Raw genomic sequence first — 19,206 nt, 5'->3', positions numbered from 1 at the left:
ACAAGCGCCTATTTTTCTATTGGTTTTATGTATTTTTGCAACTTTAGGTGACTGATAAATAAATAAAGAACAAACGACAAACAAATTCAAACTAAACTGCAAAAAATAAACCTTATTTTGGCTTGTCAAAATATTTTGGCTTGTCAAAATGTTCTGAGCGTATGGCAGTGCAGACCCTAGCCTCATGTTTTAATAAAAAATGTTCTGAGCGTATGGCAGTGCAGACCCTAGCCTCATGTTTTAATAACCATTCCGTGGCCATATACCAAAGTACAAGGCTTGCTTTGTTTGGAGCCAATTTTTGCCCTACCAAAATCTTGGTAGTGTCTATTGTGGGTAAAATTTGGTAACAAACCAAACATGGATTTGCTACTATTGAAGTTTCCAAAAATTAATTTAGTAGGCCTTAACAGGCATTACATAGCTTTGACACGAGAATAGCAGCAGTAACAATCATTACATGAGCTTACCATACCCTGATCACACTTATACATGACACCACCACTTAAGACGAGCACATATCAGATCTAATTATTGTACTTACATTCGATAGAGCAGAATATACTGACACGATAGGTTTTTTAGTTAGGCACTACTACAGCAGATAGCAACATGGAGACAATACCCCAAGCAAATGCGTGCATACAGGCAATCAAAGCTTAGAGAACATTACTCTCTCCATGCAACCTCCTCCTGCTTATACCAGAACATTTGACAGCTGAGCAATGATTATTCTCTTGACCTGAAAAGCCCGCTAAGTTGGCCTCGATCATGTCATCTATCTTATTGCTGAGTTCTGGACCATCTAGAAGCGCCACCAATTCACCAGCAGGCTCCTTGCCATCAGATGCAGGCACATTATCCTCCTCTGAACTGGTATCTCCATCGAAGCCGATGAAATTCCCCACTAGCTCAGTAGATTCATCTGCCTTGTTGTCAGGACCAGTACTAGTAATAACAGGGTAGTCTAAATCAAGAAGAGAAGGACAAGTCTTAACAGGGGCTCGTTTCTCTAACCTAACGCTAGGGAACACAACACTTAGATAGCCAACACAAACTCTAACTAGCTTCAGCAGGAGGGCGTGAAACGTGGAGTTAGCAACTACGCTTCTGATGTCGGAGAAGCTGATCAGAGCGGCCGTCCTCTGGATTGTCTTGTACTGCATCTGCATCCTCCTGAAAAAGCGGTTGATGGAGACTTCCTGCCTACATGTTTTGGTTTACACTGTCTTAATCACAGTTTGATTTTGTTTTGGGAGAAATATAGTAGAAAGCAGAGCCACTCACATGAGCAGGGTAGAAATGCCGAACAGAGAACCCAATAACTGAACCAAGCAGTGCACATAAAACTGCAATAATTGACACCGAAGTTGTTCCCAAGCCTGTCAAGAAAAGAACATCAATATACAGATACCATCTTGCAACTATGCCTGTGGTACGGAACACATATTCTGCAGACTCATTTTACTGAAACCTGAATTGTTCACTACAATTATGCAACACAATATACAATACTTATCAGTTCACTTTAAATAACAATGTAATCATGTGAACAATGCATCCTGCAGAAGAGTGTCATTAGCATAAATCAACAAAACAAAAGTAAAACAAGGAAGAAAGGAAACATAGGTATACATTAATCCACTTATCCTCAAATTGGGTGAAACATGACCTTGTTGATAAAAAAAATGAATTGTAACATTTGTTATAACAAAGGACATGTATTATATATTTTCTGAACTGAACCTTTGCAAAGTGTTGAGACCCAGAGACATCACAGCAACAATCTCACACTAAAAGATATTGCTAACAATACATAGACTTCAACACGACACAACCAAATATGAGCCCAAAAACAAGAATAATATAATACTCCTCACTTTGCTATTCAGAACCTTCAACCTACAAGTTTGAATTAACAAAAATTGGCAACTAACTGCAGATATATATTGAAAGAATTTAGAGTGTGGTTAACAGTAGTCCACTCCATCTTGCTTATTTATGGGTTACACACCTTCAAGGTTCATTAAACACTCACCTGGCTGTGTCTCACGTGCACAATCTTCTCGTTTTAGATTGATTTGTCTGATCAAACGATTTCCTCTGTCAGTAATTAACAGAGCACACATTTTAGGGACATAAACAAGCTCAAAATCTGGAGAGAATGTAGCATTCTGTGCGGGTCCATCCTTGCGACCAGGCCCTTTTGAGCGCCCTCCAGCAATTGTAGTAGTAAAACCTAGCAACAGGTAGCAAGAACTCAGGAACCAATGGATACATAGTAATCATTTATAGACAAGGTGTGCAGAGTGATAATGCTGTTGCTAATTACTGTACGTTGAATTGCATACTCCTATATATCACAGAGAAATTAAACGCGAATGTCAACATCAGCCTGAACTAAATCCTAATCAAGCCAATTTATCCTAATGTGAAAGTAATACGAGGTCCAGGATTAAATCCTAGTCAAGGTCCAAGATAAAATAAAACAGATCGATCTCAGCTGCCCTCGAAAGCGAGAGGCGCACAACATTCTAACCACCGAAAATTAATGCGCCGTATCACCAATCGGTTCCCTATACGTAGTCCATGATCAATACATTATCCATTTTCTCCATTTGGCTCGTCGCATCGCATAAACCCTAAACCCTCATCACTATCCGATCGATCGATGGATCGATCGGAGGCAAAAGAGAGCAGCGGTCTCTCACCGGAGGGCGCGATCTTGCGGACGGCGCCGTTGATGCGGTCGGCGACGTAGACGTTATCGGCGTGGTCGACGGCGAGGCTGCGGGGGCGGTCGAAGGCGGCGTCGCGGGGCTCCCCGTCGGCGAACCCGGCGGGGCCGCCACCACCGCCCGCGAGGCTCCGCGCGGCGGCGCCCCCGGAGAGCGGGAGGGCGAGGGTGTAGAGCGCGGAGGCCACGGAGTCGAGCAGGACGAGGTCCCCGGCGCGCGGGCGAGGGAGGAGCGCGTAGGGGTGGGGCGCGGCGGAGACCGGGTGGTTGAGGTCGGCGGCGGTGGTGACGGTGTAGCCGTCGTCCAGGACGAGGCCGGCGGAGGCGAGGGCGAGGGCGAGGGAGAGGGTGAGGGTGAGGAGCGCGAGCGGAGGAGAGGCGGCCATGGTGGTGGTGGTCGCCGACGGGGAGGGAGGCGAGAGGGAGGTTGGGGAAAGTAAGGGGAGGGGGGCGTACGGCGCGATGCTGCTTGCCGTTGCCGGCGAGGCCGGCTTGACTCTTGGACTTTGCCCTCCCGTTCGCGGGCGCGGCGGCACGGCCCAACCCAAGTGCGGGGCTACGAGGCGAGGAGGCCGGGAGGGCGGGTGCGCGCGTGGCCCGCGGAGGAGGACGGCACGAGGTGTCGCGCATCGCGCTTAGCAAGTGCACGCAGGGGCGCAGCGGGTGCGCGAAGTGAATTGGGAAGAATCCTGCGATGGTTTACAGAACCGTACGATTATTGTACTATCATGCGCTAATAATATACGGTAATCTTTTTAATAAAAACATGGGATACCTCGCGGTAACCACATGGTTTTCGCGATAACCGCGCGGTTACCACGGTAACCATTAAATCGTGGGGTGACGGTAACTTCACCCTAAACGGTTTGGTAAACCCTAACTGCGACTAGATTTCCAATAATTTCAACAGTTCGCTATAGAAGTTCTCACGTTTTCTTTTCTGGCTCTTCACCAGTTAAATGTTTTTTCCCTTAAAAAATCGGTCACATCTTTAGAGTTTGTTCGGGAGCTCCTTCATCGTGGATTGATGTTGGACCTTGTACCTAAGGAAAGAAATACTCTTGCTTAGGGTGTGTTTGGTTGAGAAGTGGCTTTTGGAAAAGTAGCCGTGGGCTATGACTTTTCAAAAAGCAGCTGAGGAATATGGGCTGTGACTTTTGGAAAAGCTCGTTTGGTTCAACAGCTGTGGCTTTTGAAATAACTAGTCCCGCTTACAAGCGGGCCCCATATGTCATACACACATTAGCGAGGCTGTGCATCGGCGGCGCGGGGCCGCGTTGGGGAGGAGCGGTGGCGGCGGCGGCTCGGCAAGGAGGAGGAGGAGGAGCGGCGGCGGTGACCGGCTTGTGGAGGGCACCGAGGCTAGCGCCCTGGCGAATGACAGGAGGCGGGGCCCCGTCGGCGCGCCGTGGCGGAGAGGTGTGGCGGAGGGGCGTGGCCAGCGAGGGAGGTCCCTAGGGTCGTCGGGCGGCGGGGAGGACCTCGTCCCCCCGACGGCAGCAGATGCGCATGGGGACGCCAGGGACGGCGACGGCAGGGGAGAAGAGGACTGACGACGGCGTAGGCGCAAAGAAGAGGACCGCTGACGGCGGAGGGGCAGAGAAGAGGAGCGGCGCGGCAGCAGCAGGGGAGAAGCGCGTGGCGGCGGACTCCCCGCCTCTTCCCGTCTCGCCCCGGTTGCCGGTGGGGGAAAGGAGCGTGCGATGGCGGGGAGGGGGGAGAAGAGGAGAGGCACAGCGGTGACAGGGGAGAAGAGGAGCGTGCGATGGCGGTGGTGGAGGAGAGGAGCAGCGCGTGAGGATGGGGAATAAAAGAACGAACCATTTTCTCATAACCAGTGGCAGGTGGGTAATTTTTTCCTCAAAAGCCACTGAAAGCAGGGGTAGGAGGTGCTTTCAGTTTGTACTTTGTACTAGAGCAAAAGCAGCTTTTGGGTAGAAGCAGCTATGGCTTTTAAGCCCTTTGGTTGGCTTTTGGCTTTTGCAAAAGCAAAAGTGGATTCAAAAGCCCAACCAAACACACCTTTAGGTTCTCAGATTTTGTATGCCTCATAACCACATGGTTTTTGTTTATTTGGTTGCTAACTTCGCTTACCCCCTTCCTCTATCCCCGCAGCTTCGGTGCCAACGGTGGCTTTAGACCGTCCATCACTGATCTTTCCCCACCCTGAACATTCGTCTAAAGCTGCCCTTATCACTAGTGGCGAAGCCACGGGGGGCGGAGTGGGCCTAGCACCCCATGCCCCCATTGATGGCCCCTTTGGAAATTAACAAAATGAGCAAGCATGTTTGTGTAGTTGTTTCTAGGCAAAATTTGCTACAGGACACGGAAAGATTGCGGCCTTTGCTGTGAGACACCGGAAGATCGTGAATCTTTTCGTGAGCACTGTAAAAAAGTGGTAATTAGCTGATAGACACTCTTTCTGTTATTTTATTATTTTCGGCTGAAACGGAGAGAGACTTTAGTAAAAGGCAACTTTGCCCTTGGGTCAATAATGATTAACCTGCTGGAGTTGGTTCGAACTAGACCCATTCCCGGGCTCCATCGAGGTCACCATGGCATATGCCTCCTCCAGCCTGCCAGCGCGCCCCAGGATGTCCACGTTGTGTCGTGGATGTCTGGCATCGGCTTGACGCCATGGTCGCGCTACATGCCATGAAACAGTTGTAACCCACGCTCCACCATGCTGGAGTGGCTGCATGCCACCAGGGCCGCAATGAAGGTGACCTCGTTGGGGCTCACCTCGCCGCTCGCCGTCATCCGGTTGAACATCGCCATGGCCTCGCCGCCGAGCCCGTGCATGCCGTACGCCATGATGAGGATGTTCCAGGTGATGGTGTCCGCCGCGGCAGCCGGTCGAACACCGCCAGGCACCCGCACTTGGCGTACATGTCCACCAGCGCGCTCCTAACAGCCACGTCCGTGTCCAGCGCGTGCCTCTCCGCGTACCCATGGAACTCCTTCCCCCTCGCCGGCGCCGCCAGGATGGCACATCCCCGCAGGAGGGTCATTAGGGTGATGCCGTTCGGCACCACACCGGCGATGCCATCTTCTTCTTGCTACTGCATCTGGCGGACGAACTGGAACGTGTCGGTGACGTGGCCCTGGACGACGCAGCCGGTGATGAGGGTGATCTAGGAGACGACGTCAGAGAGGTCGACCGTGCCGAAGATCCGGCGAGCGACGTCCGTCTTTCCGAGGCGTGCGTACATGTCCATGAGCGCGTTCTGCATGAACCGGTTGCCCGCCATGCCGCGTTTTACCACGTACCCATGCATGGCCTCCTTGTCGCGAACGCCTTGGAGCGCGCGCACGCGCATTGTGGTCTCGCAAGGCACGAAGCCGGCCTCGGTCTCCATCTGCACGAACAGCCGCAGCGCCTCCTCGTCCATGCCGCGAATTGATGCATCGCCGCTTCAATCCGCTGCCTCCCGCCCGAACCCCCTTGCCCGCGACGCACCTCGCCACCGCCATCGCCGCCGAAAGCTAGGGTAGGGGATCGGGTCTGCAAAGCTAGGGCTCGCACGAGAGGGTATCTGGTCTGGTTCGACCAACGTTTACAAGCAAACCGGTGCAGGGGTATTTTGGTACTTACACCACTCTTTCTCTCCCCGTTTTGACCGGAAATAATAAAATAATGGGAGGAGTGTCCAACAACTAATTACTACTTTTTTACATTGTCTAAGAAAAGATTCACGATATTTGGGTGTCTCACAGGCTCACAGCAAAGACCATAATCTTTCGGTGGTATGTAGCAAATTTTGCCTTGTTTCTATCCCTAGCTAGTAATCAGCGGAAAGGGCTGGAGTGCATGGATATTGCTAGCTAGCTAGAAGGAACACACTAGTGACTCATTGGTTCATATTGGCCTTTTATGATTTTATCCTCGGGATATATACGACCTTTGGTCTGAGAGTGCACGCTAGCTCTCTGCTATATAATTAGTCTTTAAACCTTACAGGCTTTACGGTTTATAATTCAGACCAATGACCCAATCATCGATATGTTTGAACTACTATCATGCAGCCGGTCGAAAAAGTGTGATGTATCGATGTGGCTGATTAAATTGGATTTTTTTTAAGAAGTTACATATGACTACTAGATTTGTATGCTAATGTAAAACTAGAGAAAACTTTGTGTTTAACTCTATGTTGTAAGATTCAATTATGCATATTAAATAGGCAAAGTGGATGAACTATGATGAGCCAATAGCCCATATAACTCGGGTTAATCGGATGAAATTTAGGCTAGAGGTTACAACTCCATAGAGGGCAAGCAACCGAACGGCTAAGACGAATCCTAATCCATGGTTTCTCATTCTTTGTTTTTGTTGTTGATCACCGTGACATGACACTGACCACACACATACATATAGGTAGAAGCTAGTCGATTAAAGCGAAGTGATCTCCCGTACTGAAAAGGAGGCCTTTTTTCTGATGCCTAAGCTACCGCAAAATAAATGAAGAAAAAATGCCTTAGGATTAGAAAGGCTAAGGAGGCATGGAGATCGTTCGTGAAGCCGCCGATAAGTTATATGTTGGCCTTATGGTTACACCCCCTCCCCCAAAACACACACACACACACACAATATGCAAATCCTGCCTTCACCCCTCTTCACCATCCCTACCTTCTCCCACTATTTCCCGCCTTAAAACCTAATTCGAAGGAATTCTACTATTAGAGTATGGGCGTCGCCGGCGCTGAGACTCGCTAAGGAAGTCACCGCCACCGGTAAGTCCACCATCTCGCTCCTTTTCTCTCCTCTCTTTATGCATTTTTTAGTCCTCTAAGTCTATAGATTGAAGACGATACCCTAGACCGTTTAGTATATTATGATCAAATTACTAGGACTGAGAAAAACCCATAGTCTTACGCTGCACTACAAGTTGGTGGCCTAGTCGGTCCTGGTTTCCATCCGCATTACCTCTTAATAAACATCCATATATGAGTTTCTCCTTTCATATCCAATTTTTAAAATGGCCAGGACTACGTGACTAAATTTCTCCAAATTCTATGATAGGAAACTAAGGTGAACTTTTTTCCTCTACTAGCTTCAAGCTAAGGAGAGAGAGGGGGGTACGTAACAAGCACCAGTGAAGATGAATGAATGAAAAATACTGTTTCTTAAGGAAAATGAAGTATATATTCTACAACTTTGAGTTTTCATAAACTAGTATCAGGCCAGTACGTTGCAACAAGATCTAGAGAAAAATTGACGGTTTCATGGGTTTAAATTTTCTATTGTTTTTTTAAGTTCATTTTTGGATGGTAACACCGGTTTCTGGATAGATGTCTTCATTCTTAAAATATTTTCATAAAATAGGACAATTATTTTAGAGGGAAAAAATAGAACAATTATAAGCTTTAAAATTAAACCCTCTTCAACCCTGGAGGGCTCCTTTGGATGCAGGGGGAGAGAACCCCAGGGAAAAATTCCCGTACAGGGATTTTTCATGCACCAACTGAATCCCTCCCAATCTCCAGGGAAGCGCTTCCTGGTAGGGGAGATTTCCCTGCCACCATTTGGAAGCAGTTCTCGGGAGTGGGGGATGGTTAGGGTTTTGTAGTTTTGAACGTGCTTTACCAAAGAATGGCTAGTAGAAGCGAACGCAACAAGATGAAAATGTCTATAACAATTGAATAAACATCACTGAGCATCAATAATAGGATAATTCAGAACAAAATGCAAAAAAAAAATTCTAAAAAATCATACAAACTCCACAGGGGAACAATAAATTCTAGGTAAAATAGAGTACGATATAGCTACATGTATCAGCTTAATTCATGAGATGATCAAACTGAGGTAGCATCTATAGCATCTAGCCATGTATTTTTATGAGCATCCAACAAATATCACTCTCAGCAAATACAAGTTGTAATTCATGCAATTATTATTTGCAGGTATCTTGGAAGTGTTTTCTTCCTGCATTCATGAGCATCAACTATCTCCATGGCAGCTCTCATTTGAGAACAAAGCTGAATATCAAGGGTGAGGTCTGTTACCTACAACCAAGAAGAAAAAACATAAGTAAAGGCACAATCTGTAGTGTTGGTAGAAAAAAAAGTATTCAAATCTATAACTCTGTGTGGGACAACCCTTGCTTTTGTTGGTCCAGAGATTCAAATTTTAAAGCTACTCCCATTGTCTTGCAATTCTATCAAGATCTGTAACACCCATATATCAATTTCAATTCACATCCATAATTCTAAGTTTAATCACATGTTCTTTGTCAGTGGCAACTAGATCGTTACCCTTTCACTACATTACAGCAACAACACATATTGTCAAGAAAGTTTGTCATGCTATGGTGCATACAAGTCAAGGAAAATGTACTATAATGATGGGTAGGTCAATCCATATGCTTGAACCCAACATAATTATGGCTAGTCAGTTTTGCATAATCAAACAACATAATTAGTATGGGCTATGGCAGAGGAAAACTGAAAAACTCTTTCTTAATTTTCATGGAATGCATTTTGCTCTGCTTTCTCCTTGGCTCTCTTGCTTCTGTTGTACAAATGCAAAGTAAATCCATGAGACAACTAGTCTGTATAAATGTGTGGCAGCAAGAACACAATAAAAAACAAAACTATAGATTTGCAATTGCTGTCTACATTAGCCAATTGCTATATTGTAATTTCACCATCAGTTGCATTTTATTAGTCAATAATAAGAAAAAAAATAGTAGTAACATCAGCTGGTCTAATGGACGAACGATACAGTGTTCAGCTTTGAAGGGTTGATGTCAGTCTAATAATGAATTTCATGAAGAATATCAGAATGTTTAGCAACGGGGATTTACATTGCAATGGGCCAAAGCAATCAAGTATACATGAAGCACAGCTTTCAAATTAAATTGCAGAGCCATCAGACATACCTATGCAGCAATTTGGCTCCTTAGCCATATCAGGCGGACAATAGGGCTGGTTGTATTCATGAAGATTTCCCTATTCAGTGGGCACCGAAAGAGTCCTAAAGCCTTTGCTTTTTCTTCATCTGTCAACTCCTGAATCATTTCCACAGCAGTGATACACTTGGGAATAGAACAATCATTCTCCTCCTTTGATGCTTGCACTAGTTTCTCCACAACCATTTGTGTCTGATCCTTTTTGAATTCCAAATAGTTCTCGAGAACCAATGCTACTTGATTTTTCTTACGCTTCTTCCCAGGAGCACCTTCTTCTCCTGATTTGTTAGGAGTTGAGCTCTCTTGTGCCTTTTCCATACTTGTGCTTGAAGCCTCTGGCCCATCTAGAGTTGAAAATGGGTTTGGCTGCCCATCCAGACTTGAAGCCTCTTGTGCTTTCTCCATGTTCTGATTGCTTGAAGGTGTCGCCTCTTCAGTGGACGTGAAACACAAATCTCCAGTTGCTATGCTTCCTATCCAAATAAAAAGTCAGGGAAGTTATAACAGCATAGATATAAATAAAATAAATGATTAACAAGAAATGAAATTGTAAAGTTCAATCACCTTCGTACAGAGATGCCAAAGAATTGAAAAGTGGGAATGGTTTGGTGCGAAACTTCCTAACCTTTGGGTGAGCCTATTGAATACAAAACAAAAACATAAATAGTATGAAAAATGTAATTTTTATTCTACAATATTAGTTGAAGTGAGTGGGAAAAAATCTTACAAGAAGTAACCTATCCCAAACTGGTTTTTCAAGAGAATCATTCCAACCCAAATCACTCTCTTTCTGTGCATTTTTTATAATTTTGTAATTCCCTTTTAGCTCCTTTTCTTTCTCCTGGATTTGTTGTTTGCTGAAATAAACATACGGGAACATTTCATTGAACTTGTTGACGATACTTCTCCATCCGTCAGGTATCCAAGCATTTTGAGCCCTAAATCTTGGTTGGTTGTGCTCATGTAATATGTCAACAAGCCCTTTCTCTAATGTAGAGTTCCAAGATGCCTTTATACGTTCTGTCGACATTGCCACAATTTCCAAATAGGCAAAGCATCATGATCAATTTTCAATAATAGGAGGAACCAGGATAGCAAAAAGCAAAATACATCAATTTGTCTAGCACACGCACATTGTTTTATATGTGTGATTGACTAACTACTATGGGCAGCCCACATCTGCATGGCTATTTGATCCCTAAGATTGTTTCCATCAATTGACTCATTATCATTGGGATATATCTCTTCATCCGGAAGATCAACATAAAGCTCTTCTGGAATATTATTTGGTTGTCGATCCAGCCAGCCCTCCTGACCATTTAGCCCTCTAATAATGTTATGAAATATAACTGCAGCAGTTGGAATCTTAACTTGATTTTCTATAGTATGATGTGTGCTGACTTTTAGAATTGGAAATCTCTTCTTAAGAACCCCAATTGCCCTTTCAATATGGTTGCGAAGGATTGCATGGTGATGGTTGAATAATTCCTTGTAATTTGCGTAGACAATTCTTCGAGATGAGCGTCGCCTCCTAAATTCACTGAGGTGGTACCGAACTCCTCGATATGGGGCAATACAAGACCGAGTATTGGCATCCACCATCCACAAGATAGAACTTGCCCTCAGGAACATGAAAGCCCTTAGCAAGAGCGGACTGAAACACTCCTGCATCAGATGCAAATCCTTCCCATCCTCATGAGATATACGTAAAGTTCAGGTCAAAGTCACAGGCCAACATCACATTTTGTGATAAGGTGCCCTTCCTATTCCTGTAAGGGGGGGCTAGATCCTCTGCTATAGTGATAGGGACATGCGTACCATCGATTGCGCCAATGCAATTCTGCACATAAACAAAGGAAATTTAAGATAGGGAAAGATGGGACAAATCTAAGTTTCTAATGTGTAAGGCTGACCTGAAAATAGGGCCAGACTCTAGGATCTGACGCAATCTTCATGGGAGTCTCGGTTGAATTCAGAAGCTTGACAAATCGTTAGTTAGGGCATGGACTATATCGAAAACTTCATTTACTTTCCTACTTATTGTTTCACCACTATGTTGAAATTCATTCTGTAGATCTTCATTGCTAGCATTGTGAGAAATCATGTACATGAATATTCCTAGCTGTTCCTCAACGTTAACACCCCTCGTATCACATAGAAGTCGCTCTCTACTAAGATAATTTGCTGTAGCTCTAAAAATTTCTGGTTCCATGCGAAACTCAACCCGAGACCAATGCTCATGTCCTTCTAGAATTTCCCTAACTTTTGCAGCACCAGAAAGGGATGAGGTGTGTAGTGGTCTTTTTTCAGCCTGGAGGGCTGCAAGTATAGCATGGACCAATACAAAAAATAGTTCATCATCCTCTTCTTCTTCCTCTAGTAAAAATTTCCTTATTTGCTCGTTTGAAGAGCCCATCACTTTTCTGTTAGAAAATTAGACTAAAATTACAAAAAAAAATAAAATTCACTTGTACAAAACTAGAGCAAATCATTTTAATCCTAGCAAGCAAATAGATGCACGGCTAAATCATATAGAAGCATAAATTTATCTGACCACAAATATTCCGGATCTGACCACATTTCCATTTAAAAACAAATTAGTGAAAGTCTTCAAAATTATCCCACCGATTAAGTTCTGTTGAGTTGTCACCATTTCATGAATGGAATAGCCATGCAGGTAGGTGAGTCACTAGTCAAAATCTCCCCTAAATAAATCTAACCATGTCAAGACATTGCTCCCAGAAACAAAGCATAGGAGGGCACAAAGTCAATCAGTAATAAAGCCCAACAGACTCACCTTGTTTATCCTAGCAAGAGTTGCAGGAGGTGGGCAGCTTACTGTTCCGGCAGGAAATGGTGCCTTGTCGTTGGTTCTCCTCTTCTGGGTGGTGTTGCGCCTTGTATGCACGATGGAGATGACCGATCTATCCAAGCTACGCTCCTCAGCAGCTGCAATGGTGAGGGTTAGGATACCATAGGATACAATACTACAATGTATTAGAAAGACAGTAGAACATATTACACTCCTCGCAAACCAAATCAAGAAACTGAAGTAAAACGAACCCCCAAGAATCAAACTGCAACTACAAGAAATGATGTGGTGGGCATGCACAAAACCTGATAAATGAATTTGTTTGATTTTTTAAGCAACTCTATATCGAATTTTTTTATGCAAAACTGTGGCAAATAAAACCGCGGCCCTTATCACAACCAACACCGCAAGTGGTCGATCCAAGAGAGGCTCGCTCTAATAATCAAAATGCAGGAGCCGCAAAGACGTGCTCATGTGCCATTGGCTAGCTGCAGTGAGTAGCCGACCGGACAGCATTCCCCGGCCAAGAGAATGTCAAGAACAGCCAAGAGGAGGATGAGCATTCCCCGGCCATTCCTGCACTGGACAGTGATTTGTGTTGTATAGTGGAGAGTACATAAAATTAATCAGGACGATGAATCAGGCTTCGTTTTGGTGCCAAAAAGTGATGCTAGCTCCAGAATTCTTTCGCTCTACTGTACTACTATCTAACTGCATGCATCAATGCCTATCCCAGATTCCCAATCTAGTCTTGTTGATGCAAAAGTTGACCTAGCTAGCAATATTCTCTGATTCTCTCATCAAAGGGAAAACAATGAATAATGACTATCGGAGCAAGAATTCATCGCGCGCGAACAGATCGGACTTGACATGGACAGAAAATTAAGAAACAAACCAAATCAAGAAACAAACCGCCGGTGCGTCGTGCCGCCTTGTGCGCCTCAACGCCTCCTCGCCGGTGCGTCGCGCCGCCTCTCCCCCCTGTCCCCCGTATGCTCGGAGTTGTGCGCCCGCGTTGCCAGCGCGCCGCCGCGTCACCGCCCGCGCTTCGGTGCCTGCAATGCGAGTGCTGAGACTGGAGAGGAGGTGAAAACCCTAGAGGAGGAGAACGGGAACCCTAGGAGGAGGAGAGGAGGGAAAGAGGAGAAGGGCTTACCCTTCTCGCCGGAGGAGGAGTCCCGGCGGTGGCGCGTCTCGCCGGAGGAGGAGGGCCCAGCGGTGGCGCGTCTCGCCGGAGGAGGAGGCACGGCGGCGCCCCGCTTTTGCGCGAGAGAGAAACAGCGGAGCGGCGGATTGGGAGAGGAAAAAATCCTGACCTCGAGAGGTCGGGTTCCTTTCCCTAGGGTTTCCCCGCGGATTGGGCCGGGAAATCCCTGCCTCGTGGGCTTCCAAATGGACCGCAAATAAAACTTGTGGTAATTTCCCTCGTAGGGCTTTCTCCCAGGGAATGGGCCGGGGATCCCGGTGGTATCCCGGGCTGCCAAAGGAGTCCGGAGTGTTGGACCAGCAGCAGGTATCTGCAGCAGGCGAGGTGCCAGCCGGCCGCCATTACACAAGCGTACGTTACGGTAGACGATCAGTCTGGCACTGGCAGGCAGGCAGCCGCTCGGCAAGGCCAAGTCCAACCATGTGCCGCCATGTGCAAAGCCTCCCCTCTCCGTCCCGTTCCCCCCGCCCAACCGCAACGGCCTTCCAGTCCAGGCTTCCCACCTGCATCCAGCCCATCCACCGCCGCTAGCTGCCTGCCTCGCGCGACACGTCACCCCGCAGCGGAAAACCCCATGGTCCCCCCGGTTAATTTTCCTTGGTGAGCTCCAGCGGTGGTAGGGTTGCAAAAGGCCAACCGCCGGCCCACGTCCTACTCGTACATGGATAGCTAAGCTTAAGCTAGCTGTGGTAGACCCACGGATGTGTTACAACTTCTTTTTCTTTGGCGTAATCCTATCCGTGCACTCAAGACACGTATTCAATCGTCCGTTAGTAGTCGGCAAGTACATCTGTTATCTGATTAGATAATCACAGCTGTCGTGTATATGGTTCAGCTGGACACCAGAGAGATGTGGTTAGCAACGAACGTAGAGAGTGCCACATGAGTGACGTGGCATAGTCATTGGATGTGTACGTATGCACTTTTTGTTTGTGCATTCGGTTGCCGCTTTAATCATTTGGATTGTGATAGTCATAATTAATTAGTTAGATTTGCTACAGCTCATATTATCGTATCCCGTGCGTATTGGGACAAAGTATTATTGTTTTATGTTTTATTTATTATGGCCATGGATCCTTCTATACAATTATATTCTCTCCGTTTTTAAATCTTATATACTAGCCATTTTAATCTTCTTGAGTTTTTTTTCTTAATATTAGATCATTTTGAACGTTTCAGCCACTTTTTAATCTTTTTTGGGGTTTATCCTTGCCAAATAAATTATTCATCTTTTTTCATATAATATAAATTAAGAAGCACAAATATTTTACTTTTTTTTGTCATATACAGGTTTAAAACAACTTATATTTTGGAACATCAAATACTGTCCCGAAATGCATGTAGTCAAATATAATCTCAAAACATTAAATGAGTAATTGATAAAAAAATATATATATTAAGATTTGATATGAAAATAATATCGACACATTTGCAATGAAAAGCACTTCCATGTAGTTATATTTTTGATGCCTTTTATAAATATAAAGTTAAGACAGTAATGATAAAACATGTGTATTGGAGACCGTGTCGATGTTTAAATTAACAAGTAAAATTTTACCGAGGCAGTACGAAAGAGTAGGTAATCATTAGGGAATAGATACATATTTATCGATAATTTTTCTCCTAAAAATTTGATAGATGTAAATGTAATATAATCATAAAGTAATTACGTTGTAACTTGCATATAGCTACATTATAATTTGTATATAACTTTTAAAAATCTCAGTGTAACACGCTATCGAAGCAGAGGTCGCGAGACCAAATCTCCTCACTCATGTGCGTGCTATGAGTTTTTCCTTCCCAACTTGCACGAATCTTAGAGTAAATCTAATGGTTTAAAATTATGTGTAAGTTACATATATAGAAAGGTACATACAAGTTACATTATAATTACACTATAATTATACTATATTTATATCTAATAAATTTTTTGAAGAAAATTTGTTGACAAATATATATAGCAAAACCTAAGCATATATTAATTTAACACACATATATAGATACAATGATAACTTGGCACCAAGTATAATACAACAGAGGGTCACATGCAAGCTTTAATTTGCATCCTCATGAAGCATTTTGAGTAGTAGTACAAACTAAAACATTTGCACGCATGCTCTGTGTTCCTCTATGGAGTCAGCTGGACAACACAAAATGGGTGACCAAAGCATCTCTGTCCTTTGCACGACGAAGGCCAACAAAGCTTTGGATTGATGTCGCAATCCATGCGCATGTGAGACTAGCTACACGCATGAATTCGATCGGTATGCCAAGAACTGGCATGAGAGCTACGTGTGACTTGACCATTGCTTTCCTGAGCGTTATTCTCTTCGGCCAGCTCCATGCTTAATTGGACCATTAGCCAAGTAACATCAACATTCATATGCCCACAGATGATGGAAAAGATAATGCTCTTTTGTGCCTTTAATGCCTTGTCCTCTGGTCAAGAAAACAATAGGGCTTTCATTTACAAAAGGAAATTAAACCAAAAAAAAAAACAGGCTAGCGCTTAATTGTCTAAACTTTCAGTGGTACTTCAAAAACTTGTGATCAGGTAATCATCCTATATGATTTTGTTTTGAATAAATGTTGTACATGATTTTATTTTCCCATTACTATACATTGTTGGTGTAAAAAGTTAGTTCCAATATTAATTATCTTGAAACTAACTCTCCTCTTTAATTTTTTTTCTTCCCTGAAAATCCTCCCACACTGAAGTCTTGCTACAATTCTACAGTTAAGATGACTTTATAATAGACTCCTAGTTTCCTACAGCCGCGCGCTAGCCACTCGTTATCCTTTTGTTGCCTTGTTGGCTTTGTTGGCAGATAATCAAGATTAAGATTACTGGAGGATGATATAGTACAATTGGTCAATATGTATATGGTTAATTTTAAAAGCAGCTCCCTCTGTTTCAGAATGTAATTAAGGTACGTTATCCTTTATTAATCGTCAAATTAACTTTATCGAGCTTATAGAAAAAAATAGAAATATTATATTGTTAACGAGATCAAATTCCACATTAGTAATTAAGCACAATCTTATTGAAACTCCATCCATCCACAGTGACACTGGTGGAGAAGTGGTTTTTACTCCTGATTCGTAACCCCTATATAGTCCCGATTTTTCAACCAGAAGTACGAATCCGAGACTATCTTTAGTTATCAACCGGGACTACAGATAGATCTTTAGTCCCGGTTGGTAACACCAACCGGTACTAAAGATTGGAAAGTACCCCTAGAGCTTTTAAACCGGGACTAAAGATATTTTTAGTCCCGGTTTTTAATACAACCGGAACTATTGTGAAATCTGGTCGACCGACCAAAGATGGTTTCTCCACCAGTGTGAATCTATTATATACTAAAAGTACATTAAACCTCCTACGAACGCTCCTAAGCCACCACGTGGCACTCCTACAAACGCTACTAAGTCGCCACATGGCACTATCTAATCTTACCGTCGATTTTCACTTAAATTGGTGGACCCGTTATTTTACACCATTAGATTAGATCTATTATTAAAAAATAATAACTTTCTCATATTTTTATAACATACAAGCGGTACTGTTCAGCCATAAAGTTTATTATATACGATACAAAACGTTTCTGCTGTTCTTCCATATATACATACTGAAAATAAAACAATAAAGCTTTCCAAATGTTATGGTCTTTAAAATATGATTTTCTACAATATAAAGAAAAAAATTATTTACTTCACAAATATAAATATATTTACATAAATTAAGATATATAATAAATATCCAATCAATGTTCTTTAAAACATCTTATAAATTTACCTATTATATATCTATCAACTATATATATATACTTAAAAAGTACATTAAACTTACTACGAACGCTCTTACATTGCTACGTGTCTCTCTAATAAATTAGAGAAATCTTAGAAATCTATTATATAATAAAAGTAAATTAAACGTCCTACAAATTGTGTTACGTTGTCACACCGCACTATAATAAATTAGATAAATCCTAGAAATTCAGAGAAAAAAAAGCATCCGACCCTTTAATCTTCACTTAAATTGGTGGAGCCATTATTTTAAACATTGGATTAGATCTATTAAAAATCCCATGCTGCTAATCTCTTTCCAAAAAAAAACATAACGTGCGTACATCATACGATTGTCTCCGTCCTGAAGAAACAAAACTTAAATACCTACACCATATACAATAAAGAAAAAATATAAAGCCAAATAAATAAAAGAAAACATGCACACGTGCATAGAATCGGAAATAAATACTAATCGTGAGAAATCACACTGATGTGCTGTCAACAACCTTTAAAAAATGATTTTGTTAAAAATAACACTACACAGATATGCACATTAAACTTAATCTCTGATAGAGAAAATGTCAAAGCAACCGTCTGACAAAACCTAGCATTGTGTTTTTAAGTACATTTGTTTAGGTTTATTTAATTTTGGAAGGATTGAGATTCTGAATTGTTCAAAACTTTTTTATTCTTATTTGAGGAGTGAGAAGCACAAATAATAGATAGATGAGAAAAATTAAATTAACCTTTAGACAATGGTTTTGCGATAATAAAACTACATAATTTAGCTTTGGTTTTTAAATGGATCATTTGAGGTTTATTTTGGGTGACATTGAGATTTTAAGTATCTGAAATTTTTCAAAAATTTTTGATTGCTATTTGAGGAGAGAGAATCATACATGACAGATAGATGTGAATAAATCAATCAATAAATAAGATTTAGATAGTTATTTTGGTACAATACAACCCCTTAATTCATCATGAGAATTATAATTATCCATGCATGTATTTTCTTTGCCAAGTAGGATTGGCAAACATGCATAATTGTCCTTTTTTTTTACCACAAATCGACTCAAAACTTAAAAATAACATTGTTTTCGTCACCTCCTCATTTCTGTACCTCTGTGTCCTTCAATGTTGGGTGTAGTACTTGCTATACCATTGTAAATATTGCAGGGGCATGTACATGGTTGAGTTAGGTGGTGTTTTGAAAGGCCATCGTAGCCAATGTAACTAAAATGACATACTTACCAATGCAATCATTTGTGAGTGTGCCAATAGTGAATTACTCCCTTATTCCCAAATTGATCATCATATAATGGAATTTAAAATTTATTAAATTGATCATCATATAACCGCATGTACATGGATTTCATCAAAATATAATTAATACAGCATGGGAGAATGTGTGCATGCTGAGGTGTAATTGGCATGGTGTTTTAATCGATGCATGTATTATGGGAGAGTGTGTGCATGGTATCTTGATTAATGTGATTTAAATTATCCTTGATCTTGGTGCATAAATATATATGATGATCAATTTAAGAAGGACAGAGTAAGTGTTAAAGTTGTACTCTAAGATGGTCTTTAGGGGTACGACTACATCGATGCGAGTCCCATGTTTCAAGGCATTACGTGGTTGGCAATTACAGTCAACTTCATCCATTAGAAAAACATTCATGAATATTTTTAACAGTGTTATCGTATTATCTGGTAGATATTGTATTTTTAGACTATTTATATATAGATGTGA

At 42.8% G+C, this 19,206-nt stretch overlaps 2 protein-coding genes across 6 annotated transcripts; both read right to left on the bottom strand.

Annotated features, from left to right (window-relative positions):
* Nucleotides 1-373: 373 nt before the first annotated feature.
* LOC127781755 (uncharacterized) lies at nt 374-3,325 on the bottom strand. 2 transcript variants are annotated; one of them, XM_052308771.1, is made up of 4 exons: nt 2,712-3,320; nt 2,039-2,239; nt 1,288-1,382; nt 374-1,202 (listed from the first exon to the last, which is right to left on the bottom strand). In XM_052308771.1, exons 1-4 carry the CDS (start codon nt 3,121-3,123, stop codon nt 660-662), a joined length of 1,251 nt encoding a protein of 416 aa, XP_052164731.1. In that variant the 5' UTR covers nt 3,124-3,320; the 3' UTR covers nt 374-659. The 2 variants fall into 2 exon arrangements, with proteins under 2 accessions (XP_052164731.1, XP_052164732.1); XM_052308772.1 differs by having other exon boundaries at nt 956-1,206; nt 2,712-3,325.
* A 4,410-nt stretch (nt 3,326-7,735) lies between these two features.
* On the bottom strand, nt 7,736-13,745 carry LOC127781219 (uncharacterized). Of its 4 annotated transcripts, none has more exons than XM_052308147.1 (7): nt 13,614-13,745; nt 13,370-13,532; nt 12,443-12,594; nt 10,373-10,665; nt 10,210-10,282; nt 9,616-10,118; nt 7,736-8,740 (listed from the first exon to the last, which is right to left on the bottom strand). In XM_052308147.1, the coding sequence occupies exons 4-6, from the start codon at nt 10,523-10,525 to the stop codon at nt 9,616-9,618; spliced, it is 729 nt and encodes a 242-aa protein (XP_052164107.1). In that variant the 5' UTR covers nt 10,526-10,665; nt 12,443-12,594; nt 13,370-13,532; nt 13,614-13,745; the 3' UTR covers nt 7,736-8,740. The 4 variants fall into 4 exon arrangements, with proteins under 4 accessions (XP_052164107.1, XP_052164108.1, XP_052164106.1 ...); XM_052308148.1 differs by having other exon boundaries at nt 13,353-13,512; XM_052308146.1 differs by having other exon boundaries at nt 13,370-13,512.
* Between the last annotated feature and the right edge of the window lie 5,461 nt (nt 13,746-19,206).

The sequence above is a fragment of the Oryza glaberrima genome, chromosome 8 (genome assembly GCF_000147395.1).
Source record: "Oryza glaberrima chromosome 8, OglaRS2, whole genome shotgun sequence".
Lineage (NCBI taxonomy): Eukaryota > Viridiplantae > Streptophyta > Magnoliopsida > Poales > Poaceae > Oryza > Oryza glaberrima.
This window is presented reverse-complemented; position numbering and strand designations above follow the sequence as displayed.

Coding starts and splice junctions, on each gene's coding strand:
- LOC127781755 (XM_052308771.1), bottom strand. CDS start 3,123: ATGGCCGCCTCTCCTCCGCTCGCGCTCCTCACCCTCACCCTCTCCCTC. Junction 1,383..2,038: donor TGCACGTGAGACACAGCCAG/GTGAGTGTTTAA, acceptor TTTTCTTGACAG/GCTTGGGAACAACTTCGGTG. Junction 1,203..1,287: donor GGCATTTCTACCCTGCTCAT/GTGAGTGGCTCT, acceptor ACATGTAGGCAG/GAAGTCTCCATCAACCGCTT.
- LOC127781219 (XM_052308145.1), bottom strand. CDS start 10,675: ATGTCGACAGAACGTATAAAGGCATCTTGGAACTCTACATTAGAGAAA. Junction 10,283..10,372: donor TTTGGGATAGGTTACTTCTT/GTAAGATTTTTT, acceptor TGTATTCAATAG/GCTCACCCAAAGGTTAGGAA. Junction 10,119..10,209: donor TTTGGCATCTCTGTACGAAG/GTGATTGAACTT, acceptor TTATTTGGATAG/GAAGCATAGCAACTGGAGAT.